The sequence below is a fragment of the Crinia signifera genome, chromosome 5 (genome assembly GCF_055691185.1).
Source record: "Crinia signifera chromosome 5, ASM5569118v1, whole genome shotgun sequence".
In the NCBI taxonomy this organism is placed as follows: Eukaryota; Metazoa; Chordata; class Amphibia; order Anura; family Myobatrachidae; genus Crinia; species Crinia signifera.
The window spans coordinates 78789202-78803816 of record NC_139221.1 but is presented as its reverse complement, the minus strand read 5'-3'; the positions used below and the strand labels follow the sequence as shown (position 1 = coordinate 78803816).

At 43.2% G+C, this 14615-nt stretch overlaps 1 protein-coding gene across 1 annotated transcript; it reads left to right on the top strand.

Moving 5' to 3' along the window:
- Positions 1–1804: 1804 nt before the first annotated feature.
- On the top strand, positions 1805–14361 carry LOC146005709 (histamine H3 receptor-like). Its single transcript, XM_083145134.1, has 3 exons — positions 1805–2045; positions 10683–10849; positions 13612–14361. Exons 1-3 carry the CDS (start codon positions 1805–1807, stop codon positions 14359–14361), a joined length of 1158 nt encoding a protein of 385 aa, XP_083001260.1.
- Positions 14362–14615: the final 254 nt, after the last annotated feature.

The following is a 14615-nucleotide window of genomic DNA, read 5'->3' as shown; positions in this document are numbered from 1 at the left end:
GACACAAAATATAGCTCTCTCTGTCACTATCTCTCTATCTCTCTCTATCTCTCTCTATCTCTCTCTCTATCTCTCTATCTCTCTATCACACTGCAGCAGCAGCAGGAAGTCTCAGGAAGTCAGATCCAGGAAGCGTCCAGCACGCTACAAGCAGTGATAAGGTGATCAGGTAAGGTATTTGCAAGGATCAGGTAAGTATTAGCAAGGATCAGGTCGGTATTCACGGCAGGCAGGCACGGTGACCGTTCTGCACGCTATTCCAGACCGGAATGGCGTCTGCAGCGCAGTCACCGTCAGTTTAAATGTCGCGCCTTGGCTGTGATTGGTCCGTGGGTCCCACGGACCAATCACAGCCTTGGGGGCAGGTGGGGTGAGGGTGGGGTGAGGTGTCATCGTCACCGATGACCCCCTCATGCCCCCTGACGCCCGGCGGTGATTGACACCTGTGTTACCGAGCGTCCGATTCGCTGGTAACACAGGAAAACGCTGTGAATGGCTGTTCACACTGAACAGCCAATCACAGCGATCGCCGACGGGGGGGCGACATCGCAGCCCCCCCTGGGCATGCAGGGACATGTCTGCTGTCAGGGACAGCAGACATCGTCCCTCTGTCACTGCGTCTCGAGACGCAGTGACAGTTTAAACTCATGACGTACATTTATGCCATGTGTCGGGAAGTACCTCCCGGCCATGACGTAAATGTACGTCAAATGTCGGGAAGGGGTTAAAGTTCAAAACGCATCGTATTGGTTAAAATTGCACCGTGTACCTGCGGGGATGCGGTGCGATGTGCGTCCCTGCGGGTACAATATTGTATAGCACAAAAAGTATCTGCAGGCAGTACTTTTTGTGCTACATCGCATAGCATCACATCAGTTTTGTAGTACATGCGATGCGATGTGATGCGATGCGATGTCCATTCAGAGACTATTAACTTTAAAAAATAAAAAAAGTGGCTAAAATCGCATCGCATCGCACCCGCACAGTACAGTACATCACATCGCATCCCCTACAAGTGCCAAAATCGCATGGCGCTTTGAAGTACAAAACGCACAGCACACAAAAATCGCAACGTGTATGGGCACCTTCAGAGTTTTATTGCAAGTACAAACAAGTTTAAGAAAACAAAATCAATTTGATATCTTGTGAGTGGAATTCTAGCATAATCTTTCTTAAGGTGTCCATACACGTTCCGATCCTGCCGCTGCGATGTGTGCTATGAGGTGCGCGCTCCCGCGGCATCTCATCGCACAGTACAAACCGTATGTGCTGCACATACTTTTTGTACTGTCTTTTTATCTCATTGCATCACATTGCATGCACAACGCATGCAGAAGGCATGCAATGCGATGCTATTTAAGCTCAAAACGCACGGCAGGATCGGAACATGTATGGGCACCTTCACTTTCTATTTATACAATATAAAATGACCACATAATTGAAGTGATCAAAGTAAATTAGGAATCCATTGGGAAAATAACTGTAATATACCACCATCCCAATTTAAATTAAACAAAGTACAATTAAATAAGTGCAGGCTGTGATTTCCCTTGTGCATCTAGACAAAAATATGATTAGAGCTGTTTACTGGAAGCCGCTATATAAAGCATCTATACACAATTCACACTATAACTGTGACCGCTGCACAAGTCCTAAACTAGAGATCATGATATGATACTGAGTTCCAGAACCAACATGCTGGAAGCATATCACTGGCCTCCCATATTTTGTTCTTCCCTACATGATGGCTCTAATTATAAGATATGTATGTAGAGATTGTGCTCACTACTTACCGTAAGTTACAATGACACATTTCATATCCTATAATGTCAGTGGGAATATGTTATCTCTTAATGAAACTGCTGACTTTGATAAGCAATATTCAGCATCTGTAGGTATCATGATAATTCTGCTTACATCCTTACTCTTTGCAATCACCGTTCTCGGCAATCTTCTGGTTATGATGGCTTTCATTGTGGATAAGAGTCTTAGAACGCAGAGCAATTTCTTTTTACTCAATTTGTGCATTTGTGATTTTTTTATTGGTAAGTCCCTTTATATTTGTATGAAATGTCTGCAAATAGAGCATGCATCGAGTGTCATTTTCTACATAAAATGATTTAGAAACGTCAGTTTCTGCATAATTGCTTGATTTGTTGCTATTATCAATAGCCTAATGCAAGCATGTCCAAACTGTAGCTCTCCAGCTATTATGAAACTACACCTCCCACCATGCCTTGCCATAGTTCTAGCATTCCCTAATACAGTGTTTTTCAACCACTGTGCCGTGGCACATTAGTGTGCCTTGAGTTGTTCTCAAGTGTGCCCCCAGATCTAGAGATGCCCAAACCAGTTTACAGCAACCGCCAGTTCAACTGTTATTTACTGGTCTCTTCTTTTCATGTAAAGGGACAATGGGGCAGATGTATTAATCCTTAACAAGAGATAAATCAAAGGGTGATAAGGAGAGATAAACATCCAGCCAATCACCTGCTAACTGCCATGTTACAGGGTGTGTTCGAAAAAAGTCAGTAAGGAGCTGATTGGATGGACGTTTATCTCTCCTTATAACCCTTGCATTTATCTCTTGTTAAGGCTTAATACATCTGCCCCAATGTGTTTTATTTTTGTTACCTGTGGGGACCAATATGATTGTTTTTCATATGGGGGCCAATAGGGTTTTTTTTTTCCTGTGGGGGCCAATGTGTTTTGCCCTGTGGTGATCTCATGGTGTGCCTTGGCAATTAAAAAATCTTATTTAGTGTGCCTCAAGGTAAAAAGGTTGAAAATCACTGCCTTTATAGCAAAACTGTGGCAAGGCATGATGGGGCTTGTAGTTTCACAACAGCTGGAAGGCCATAGTATGGACGTGCCTGGCCTAATGCAACAGATTTCTCAGAAATGTAACAGAGAAGTCTAATCAGCTCTGCACACGGCAGTCTACATTATTTTCAATAGGGACTATAATCTGATCCCTACTGTATGTAACATACACGCACGCTTTTCCGAGTATCTAGAAACCCCTCTGCCCGCCGAACATGGAAAAGGTCAACGCATGAAAAGGTTGACATGTTTTCCCCGTTGTTTTGGATGTTTTGTTGCTTTATCATCCATGTGGACTGCGAATGAAAGTCGCCCAGCCTGAAGCATGACAAGCAAAGCGAGCCATGCAAGGGTACACACGCCACTAATTGGGGGTCTACTTGCCCCAGGTTTTGACTTTGACACCATGCGAGGGGATGTGTAACAAAAACACATTCCCTCACATGCCTCCGATGCAGGGGAAATCTTTTGAGCATCAAATGATTTCTCCTGCCTTCTCATATAGAAGTTAGCATTTTTGTGCGCCTGTACAAAGATGGGGTGGGCGGCTGTCATCCTGTGAAGTCAGCCGTCCACCCCCGGCAGGCATCGGCCTGCCTGCAGTACCAATGGAAACGCCCAGTATTTTTACGGGGACGCTCATTCCTCCCTCCCTGCTGCAGCCGTTTGCTGTCGGGGATTGCACATACGCATGCACAAAACCCCAACCATCTGGGCAGGGGCTGAATTCGGATCACTGCGAGTGATTCTGAATTGGCCCCTGAGTTCCACCATCTTTAATGGGAAGGTGGAACTAGTTCAACCTCCACCTTATCTCTGCACAGAGTAATTCTAACAGAAAAGCTTAGTTTGCGGTGGGGTGAGTGCCAAAAATTCTGCCACTGGCCCTCGCTCTGCCTAATGGGGGAGGAAGGGGGGGGCGGGGGGGTTAATTAGGTGGAAATGAATCCCCCCACCTCTCCAGGACCACTTTAAGCCCTGTGATGACACAAGAATGATGGTTGATAATAATCAGATTGGTTGACTATTGGGCATACTGAAAGTGCAGTCAGAATTTGGCATGTTTCTGTGGTCATCTTCTGATTGCATGTAAAAGCCGCAGTTTGTTTGGAACCAGCAACTTGGCCCCAGCTCTTAATCATTGGATCTTATTAGCTGTGGCCACCCACGTGGGTAACACAATTACACAAGGCGACTAAGCCATTCAGCAGGATCCGCCCATATATTAAGCCATGTACATGACTGACTCTAGTTACAGTAAATGGTAATATAGTTATCTCAAAGCAGGAGCACAACATTTTTCTCTATTCTTTCATTGCAAGATGTTCAACATTTACAGACACAATGCTACCCCAATTAAACTAATATCATCTGAGCTTATTGAAGGTAGTAAATGATGTATTATCACACAGCTGATGCATAGTAAAGACTATACACTGGCCTCACCAATATACAGTAGCACACCTCATACACATACGGGGTTATTCAGATTGATTCCCGTGCATTTGCATTTCTGCGCATGAGCAGACACAGGGTGCGAGCGGGCACGGTGAACTACATGTTTTCCATACCACTTGCACCTAGCAGTGCGAGCGGGGGGCGGGGGTGGAGAACGCCCAGCGTTTCATGACCGATCCCATGATAATGTTCCTAAGGAAATTCGGTGATGATGCGGGTGCGAGGTGGGGGGGGGGGGGGGGGGGGGAGCAGGGGATAGGCAGCTGACATCAGCAGATGTCAGCTGCCTGCAGATGTCTCTGATCTGCATGCGCTGGAGAAATCAATCAATCAAATGATTTCTCCCTGCACCCAAGACTGCGAAAGGATGATAATGCAAATCATCCATTCGCAGCCCTGTGGGGGTATCGCGGGTGCAAGGGGGGGAATCCGGCACTGCGGGCTGCAGGCAGCATTTCATCCACACTCAATGCTGCAAAATTTGTAGTGCTGCGTGTGGACCAGAATAAGGTCCATACTGTAGAGCTCTAAAAAGAGATCATGCTGGTATACACATGATCCTGGGACAGAGTGATCAATACACACAGGACACAATCGCACCACACACCAGGGGTGAGATTTAATGGGATGAGAGATTCAGAAAGTGAGAGATTTGGTGAGAAATTTCCAGTTTTTTTTAAAGCGGCAATCATTTACACTGCAAAATCACACTGGTTTTGCAGTGTAAATGATTGCCGCTTTAAAAAAACTGGAAATTTCTCACCAAATCTCTCACTTTCTGAATCTCTCATCCTATTAAATCTCACCCCTGATCTCTATGCACAGGGATGAGGCTTAAAATACTTATCAATAGTATTTGTATCATTGCTAAGGTCTGTATTGCCCATTCCCGTTTGCTCCAATGGGTCCTGGCACTGGTATGCTAGTGGCATTAGTTAATACTACCAAATAATTGCATTGCATCCCACAGCTCCTCGTGCCAATTCTAACCGCATATGTACTAACATATGTACCTAGTAATTCAAAGAGCAGCTCTCCCGATAAGAGCTGCCCTGTGCAATGTGATTCGGTGACTGTACTTCTGGGTCTGTGACCTGGGTGTCCCTCTGCACATGCACAGAGTGACACCAGTGGCCTCGGCCATGCTGGGAGGGATCCATGTTGGATCCCTCATACAGAGATGTGGAAAGAAGCCCATAGACTTCTATAGGGTTAATGTCAGCCATAGCTGGCATTACCATCTGCATTGAAACCCCTACAGTAGGACTTTAGTACATTCAGAAATGCAGTAAAAAACATATACGCCAAGTCAGGGCCCTTTACATACTTTTGCTATACAGTATATACAGTATGCCATAAGGCAGTAGACATTCCAGCTAGTGTAGAAATGGCTGCCGCACATGGACGGCATATGTATGATGAACGCATGTTGCTTCAATAAATGTTATGTGAGTGCTGTTAATTTACTGTCCTGCTGGAGATGCGGTGGTGGGGGGCAGGGCAGGCATTCAGACAGGTGGCGGCGGCATCTCAGGGTGCCGAGCAAATCTGAATCAATCCCAATGTTTCCTGGGAGGTCACTGAATGCAAGTGTATTAGGTTGATTTGGGACTGCATATGGTTTTCATATGACTATGGGGCTTATTCTGGTTCACTCCTTCTGGCAAATTCCTTCTTAGATGGACAAAACCATGTGCACTGCAGGTGGGGTAGATGTTACTTGTGCAGAGAGAATTAGATTTGGGTGGGGTTTTACTTCAAAGTGAGATCTATATTGCAGTGTAAAAATAAAGCAGCCAGTATTTACCCTGCACAGAAACAAAATAACTCACCCAAATCTAATTCTCTCTGCACATTTTACATCTGCCCCACCTGCGGTGCACATGGTTTTGTCTATCTAAGAAGGAATTTACCGGAAGGAGTGAACCAGAATAACCCCCTATATGACACAATTTCAGGTAAGAAGTAATAATATGGTAAGTATAAAAATTTGCCTCACTTTTGTATTTTTTTTCCACCGTGCCTTGTCTCTGTCCCATTTGTGTTATGTATTAATCCCACTTGACTGATTTTATCCACATCTGCTATGACTGCCCATCCATTATAATATTTATAATCAGTGCAGGACGTGCAGTACACACAGGCCCACACTACACACCCAGCACACATATAGTTATACAGTGAACAAGGGGATGGTGACTGAATTAGCGCTAACTAGCTGTTTACAAAGTGCATATAGTGTCACCTCTAAGGGCCAGATGTATCAAGCTTCAAAAAGTGATAAAGTGGAGAGTGAAAAACAGCCAGTCAATCAGCTCCTACCTGTTATTTTTCAAACACAGCCTGTGACATGGCAGGTAGGAGCTGATTGGCTGTTTGTTTATCACTCTCCATATTATCACTTTTGAAGCTTGATACATCTGGCCCTAAGTGAGGAATACAAAGCAATACATAACTTAGTGGAGGTTGGATGACATCTCCAGTTGTTTGAGTAAATAGACGGAGGTCTGAAATGATAAGGAACGTGAGGCACCCCTTACCCAAAAATGGGTATTTACAATAGGGGTGAGACACAAAGAAACATCATAGTGTAGTATTATGATACAATTGAAGCTTTTAATTTGTACATAAAACTCACAATAAAATGACGTTTAAATCGCATAATCAAATTCCCACTGGCAAACAACTGCAACATGGTGTTGGTCCTGGGTCCAGTCCTCTCAGATGTCATCAGAGTGGAGAAAGGATGCACACAACCGGTATAGGGATACTCCTCTTGGAAACCAGAAAACCAAGGCAGTCAGAATGTATCCACACTTTACACGTTTCGGACACTGGGGTCCTTCTTCAGAAGTGTGGTCCAATCAGACAAAGCATCTCCTTTTATCCCCCCATAAACAAGCAAACAATAGATGACACTAGAGCGGAAATCAGGCTTCAAAGCACATGGTGGACCGGAAGTGAGGTGCGGGCCGTTTTTTCGTAAGTGCGTCACTGGCATTTCCGCCGGGAGACGCCGACCCCACTTCTGCCAGATGTTCCCGCGTGGTCAATGGAAGTTTGTCGGCAGCCATTTTGCCGCAAGTAAGGGAGGAAGTTCTGCTGCCAAATTCTGGAAAGGTCCATTTGCGGCCATTTTGCCACTATGTTTTGTCCATAGAGTCCACCAAGTCCATACATAAATAAATAAATAAATAAAGGGGGAGGAGACACAAAGTATAAAGTTAAAAGACATGATAAAAAACAATAACAAGGTAAAAAGCACTTATTCTGAAAAGCATTTCAATTCAAACTCTCCATTTAAGCCTAGGGGGATTAAAGTTTTTAGTTTAAAAATCCACTCCATCTCTGTTTTGGAGAGCCGATTCTCTATATCTTTACGGCGACATTTAGCAGGGATTTGTTGTATGCCCCAAAAATTCTTGATAAAACATTCATTACTATTATGATGTAATTTAAAATAGGCAGATACTGAATGAGTATCCAAACCCTTCCTATGTTTTATACGTGTTCAGAGAGTCGTGTTTTTAGGCATCTAGTGGTTTTTCCCATGTAAAATAAATTACAAGAGCATTCAAAGACATAAATAAAGTTCCTAGAATTACATGTTATAAAATGATTAATCTTGTACATTATTCCTTAGTGCTCTTTACTGTACGGCACGTCGGCACATTAAGCAGAGTCCGCACCTATGAAATCCTTTTGTGCGGATACTCTGCCTAGGCTCAAGCTACTACTGTGTACTAATTTATCTTTGAGCGTGGGTGCCCTTCTATAGATAAAAATTGGTTTCTCAGGAATATGTTTCATTGAAATGGGGTCCTGCAATAAAAGCTTCCAATTATTCCTGAAAACTTTTTCAACATCTCTATTAAGTGTGTTGTACCGAGTAATAAAGGACCATTTAAAATGATCATTTGTAGGTTTTTTCGGGTTTTCCTTTAATAATTCTGCTCTTTCAAGTTGGTCAACTCTATTTTTTACAATCTATTAGGTATATAGGAGGGAAACACAAGGACAGGCATCAGTAATAGCATAGCAGTCCCAACAAGTTACAAGTCCAGAAGGGAAGCTATATAAAACATAAGTGCCTCAGAGGGTTATGCGTGTAGAACTTAAATATGATAGGCTTGCCTGAAGAGGTGAGTTTTCAGGGAACGCTTGAAAGTTTGGAGGCTAGCGGAGAGTCTTATCCACAAATCTAAAAAGGAGAGACCCACATCGCTTATGTTAAAGGTTAATTTTATAGAGATGGAATTGGAATCAAGATGAGTACAAAAGGTGGAGAGCTCCTCAGTATTTCCACTCCAGATAAAAAAGGATGTCGTCGATATAGCGCTGCCAGGATACCAGGTCCTCCATGCGAACCTGGTATCCCGGGACCAACACCTTGTTGCAGTTGTTTGCCAGTGGGATTTTGATTATGAGATTTTAAACATCATTTTATTGTGATTTTTATGTACAAATTAAAAGCTTCAATTGTATGATAATACTACACTATGATGTTTCTTTGTGTCTCACCCCTATTGTAAATACCCATTTTTGGGTAAGGGGTGCCTCACATTCCTTATCATTTCAGACCTCGGTCTATTTACTCAGACAGCTGGAGATGTAATCCAACCTCCACTAAGTTATGTATTGTTTTGTATTCCTCACTTAGAGGTGACACTATATGCACTTTGTAAACAGCTAGTTAGTGCTAATTCAGTCACCTGTATATCTGTTTTAGTGGTTTGACAAACACTAAGGGGGAAATCTACTAAGAAAAATTTGTGGGAAAAATCGTATTTTCATACGAAAATACGATTTTTTTTGGCGTATTCGTATTTTTGCCATTTACTATGCCAAAAATACGAATTTTCATATTCGTATTGATGGGACATTCGTATTTGTATTTACAAATAAGAATGATTACACCACCGATAGAATACGACAGAAATCACCATTCAAAAGAATGGTGATTCCTGATTTACTAAGCGGCCGTAATTAGCGTAAAACGCCCGCGAATGGCCGGGCAAATACGACAGGAAAATACATTTTATTTTCCTGTCGTATTTGCAGCCTTCAGTGTAAAAAAAATAAGAATAACAAAAAAAAATATGAAAAAACATCCGTAATCAGCACCAGGCTGAAAAAGCTGGGGCTGGTAATAAAAAATTCCCAACCCAACAAATAGGGGTTCCCCGATTTTTTCAAACCAAAATACGGGGGACAAAAGGAATAGGGGTCCCCCGTATTTTAAGAACCAGACCCAGGCCAAACCAGCCAGCAGGGTAATATCACAGCCGGGGGACACTTATTATATAAGGTCCCGCGGCCAAAACATCACCCTACTGACCAGTCAGCCTGGCCAAAGGCCATGGGGGAGTGGGACCCCCCCAATAAAGGGGTCCCCCCCTCCAGGACTTACTTGACCAGGCTGAAGCCTGGTGCTGTCCTCGATGCCCCTGGGCGGTGGGCATTGAGCTGATAAAGTGTAAAAAATAGAAATAAACCATTGGGTTTTGCTGTGGAACTATGAGTCCATTAAAGGGCTTGCTGTGACTTTTAGTTCCACACCAAAACCAATAGTTAAATAAAAACACACTGACACATAAGAAAAATAAAACTATAATACACACATAGCCCATACATACTGATTCTTAACTATCTTGATCCTGTCGGTAGGTCCCTGGGTCAGGGGTCCGGGGCTCCATGGTCCAGAGTCCGGTGCCTTGGTTCCTGGGTCCAGGGCTGCAGAGTCCGGGGCCTTGGTTCCGGGGCTGGTCCGGGGTCCTGGGCTCCAGGGTTGAAGAGCCCGGGGTCCAGGATCCGAAGAAATCCATATGGGGACCTGTGGAAGGAAATCCTACTCACCAGGTCCTCTGGCGAAGATCCCGTCCTCTTCTCTCCGCCGTAGTCCAAGTCACGCATCACCCGGCAGTCACCTGTCACGGACTGAGAAGAGACGCAGAGATGTTTCATCTTCTGCGCCTCTTCTCCGAATGATTTTATTGGCCGCCTAGCGGCCAATCAGGAGCTGAGAAAGTCAGAGCAGCAAAAATCACCAAGAAAATTAAGCAGCGACCATTTTCCAGCAGATTTGTGTTTCCTCAGAAGAGATGACACAGGAGCACTGTGCACATAACATGACTTCAGTTCTGCTTTTGTAAAGTATATTGGTTTATGAAACTCTCTCACTTTTCTTCTTCTAGTATTGGCCATAAAACAATGACCTCTTTGTAAAACTGACTGGAGATTATCAGCTGGCGGTTTTTCTGTGGTTTTGATGCAGCATTTAAAGCAGAAATTATTTTAAAGGCAATACACACCATGTTCTGCTTTATAAAGTCACTGCTTTAAATGACATGGTAAATCTGATGATTAATAAATAAACCCTGATATACTGCGTTTATTTCCAGGAGCATTTACCAGTCCCATGTATTTACAGTATTCACTTATGGGAAAATGGATTCTTGGCAGCTATGTATGCAAGGTGTGGCTAATTGCTGATTATATGATGTCTACAGCCTCAGCATTAAGTATTGTCCTGATCAGCTATGACAGATTTCTAGCTGTAACGGAAGCTGTAAGTAAAGCATTAATCTATGCCTTTTTTTTCTTTTTTTCTTATGATTCAAATCACAAAACCTTTAATAAAAATGGAAATAAGGCCAGGTGGCGGTCATTGGGAGTTTTATGGATGACAAACAGTAGGTTCCACCCCACCCTTAACTTCTACATTTAGGGTCCGATTCTGGTTCATTCACAATGAACCGAAACGGCCCCCATGGTTGAGGTTTGCTCATTTGTGCGCATGAGCAAACCCCGACTGTCAATGGCCTCTGTGATTTACACTGTTGCCGGGCCATTTGCAGCGGGAAGAGTGGGGGTGGGACGGGGGGTGGATGGATACAGGGGCGGTGGTGGTGATGGGATACGGGAAAGCCCAGCGTTTCATGCGTGACCCCATGACAAAGCTGGGCTTTCCCATGCAAATGTCGGTGGGGTCAGCCACCTACCTTATCTTTGTCCCAGTGCCCACAAATAAAACTCAGTCTCCACTGACTTATATATGCGAGCCCAGGAGAAATCATTAGATGCTCGCTGATCATCCAATGATTTCTCATGCTGTGGGCACATGCGAGGGGATGTGCTTTCATAACACATTCCCTTGCATTTTTTGCCGGGACGGCGGGGTGGGCAGCTTACCGAGTCAACCACAATCAGGCCCTTAGTCATTGGGGGGAAGTAGGGGCTTCACTCCCTCTGCTCAGACTTGGAGGTTAGAACTGCACTACTAACAACAATGGTAGCACTGAAATAGTAACTTTGGGTACCCGGTTGAATGGATAGGATGGCAAATTATTTTGACTTGGGGACTACTTAGGAAATATTACTAAAAACTGACTTCTGGTAATCGATTACAGCTTATCAAACTGGCAGCGACTGTTAAAAAAAAACTATCCTATCCCAGTGGATTTCCCCTGATTCTTTAGCATAAACATCAATTCACATGCTGCCGGTAACCTTCCACACCTTTCGATGGTCGCCGACCATCAAAAGATGTGGAAGGTACACGCATATAAAAGTGACTTTCAAGTCATTTCCATATGCCTGTATGCTGGGACGGATATGGGCGGGCAGTTGACATCCGGTGATGTCAGCTGAATGCCCCCTGTGTCAGTGCCTCATTACCATGAGAATGCCCAGAGTTCTCATGGGAACGCCCATGAAACGCTGGACATTCCCATATGGTAATGGGGCTGCGAGTGCACGGAGGCTGGAATGAATATGAATTACCCCCTTAGAGTATTTAAATAAAGTTGAATAGAATATACAGCCAACTCCCTTGTTCATAACTTTATTAAGTAAAATAATAAAATCTTTGCTCTTCCAAATGAAAACAAAACTACAAAATCCCCGTAAAAAAAAATTGCATGCACAATATAAACGATGGAAGCGAAAGAACCAGAATCGCTGGAGCTCCCCCTTACTGACAGCCGAGCAAAAGTAGCCTCCCTGGAATTAAATTTTGTTTCGTATGTAACAATGGAGAGTCCTGGGGACTTTTGACGTTGATCCTTTCATTTTGATTGTTCATAGTGTATAGGTGGAGTAATTTTATGTCTTTCTTTCTGGTTTGCCTTTTCTTATATAATTGGTTAAAGAAAAAAGAGCGTTAATGTTTCTATGTAAATAATAAAAATGAGTGTTGCCTGTAAATAAAAAAAATTGTTAAAATAATGTTTACAAGCTTTTGGGGAAAAAGTGTTTTTTAAGAACAATTTTCTCAGTGTGGTAGTCTGCCCCTATCTTACCCTATGTAAGATCCGTACCGTGGTTTCCAAGATGGTGATAAATGCAACTTGCTGGAGATGTCTCGTTATGCGGATGGGAGTCTCTGTTGAAAGAGAAAGTTCTTCAGCGCAAAAACCGGCTGAACCACGTGTCTGTGGCAGCCGCTACGCTGATGCTCCGTCTAAGCCGATAGCCGGAAGTGTTATCAATTAAAGAGCTCCATACAGGTGATACCAGTCATATATTAACAGGGAAGTCCAGGTAGAGAGCAGTTTGGCCCTCCAGGAATGGGTCAATCTGAGTTTGGGAAAAACTGATTTAGAGAGATGAACTTTCATAATAATCCCAGCAATTAAGAACAAATATTGGTACTTATGTAGTATCTGGGCGTCTGATTTAGAAATCGGATTGCATTGCATCGCATCGCATGCGACCAAATCGTATGCGATGCGATGGTCAAGATTTTTCCATAGGATTCAATGTTAAAATGGTATGAGTCCATTTTAACATAGAATTCAATGGGAAAAGGGGGTCCTTTTCCTTTCCCCACTATCCAAGTGGGCATGGAGTTGGATATAAACCTGTGGCGAGCGTAGCGAGCCACCGAGCCCGAAGCGTGGCGAGCGTAGCGAGCCCCGCGAGGGGACACAGAATACTTTTTAAGAAATATGCGGCCCCTCGCGGGGCTCGCTTCGCTCGCCACGCTTCGGGCTCTGTGGCTCGCTGCGCTCGCCACACTATATAAAATCAACTCTATGCCCACTTGGATAGTGGGGAAATGAACAGGACCTTCTTAACATTGAATCCTATGCAAAATCGCATCGCATCGCATCGCATCTGATTGTATGCCTTAAGGTAAGGCATACAATCACAAAATCGGCAGCCCAGATACTACATAAGTACCCAAATATTTGCTTAATTTCCATTAAAATAAATCTGACATGATGCTACAACAACTAAAGTATGAATATAATTACAGTGATTGTGCTGGCAAAGGTTATTTAACAAATTTTAAATATTATATTTTATTATTATTTTTTTTTGGTTCAGGTACTCTATCGCTCTCTACAAACAAGGCACAGACAGACATTTCTCAAGATGGCTGCTGTCTGGGTACTGTCCTTTCTACTGTATAGTCCAGCAATCCTCCTTTGGGAAAGTGTTTTTGGTGATATGAACCGGCCAGAGACTGACTGTGTGCCTGCCTTTTTTGACTGCTGGTATTTTCATTTGGGAACATCAGTTTTTGATTTCTTTATTCCATTGATGAGTATATCATACTTTAACATGAACATCTACTTGAATATAAATAAACGCAGCAGAAAGAAAAGACACTCTACCTCTGACCTGCACAGAGGAAATGACATCAGACCATTCATCATTGCAACCAGCGAAGTTCTGTCTTCCAATCAATTAACAAGGAGAAAGGATACTGTGCACGTTAGAAACACAGTTTGGAAATCTCTCAGACATTGTCTTTCAAGTAAAATGTTGGCATCCTCTTCCCAAATGAATAGTGCACACAACACCTACAATATCAGTGTCATTAAACTCTCCAGGGACAAGAAAGCTTCCAAATCTCTTGCAATTCTAATTAGTATTTTTGTTATGTGTTGGGCTCCATTTACTTTCCTAATATGTGTCCGAGCTGCATGTCAGGGTTATTGTGTTCCTTCTTATTGGTATGAAATTACACTCTGGATATTATATTTAAATTCAGCCATCAACCCTGTATTGTATCCATTGTGTCATAGAAGTTTTAGAAGAGCTTTCTCAATCATTTTACAAGTGTTTATGTAAGAGTTTACATTGTTATCCTATAGAATGAAAAAAAGGTGACACACTTACGGTAATTCTGTTCCGCTCGCTAAGCAGTGGTCATTCGCTGCTTAGCGAGCGTCTTAATGCCACCGCCGAATCCCCTGTGGGGAATAATTCCTCTCTCATTGTTGTTAAGTCCATAAGTTAAGAGGGCAATGATTTTGCTAGCCTTGTTTTGCTGGTAAAATCCTTTCCATTTAAATTTTCCTGACTAAACACAATCAGAACCGGAG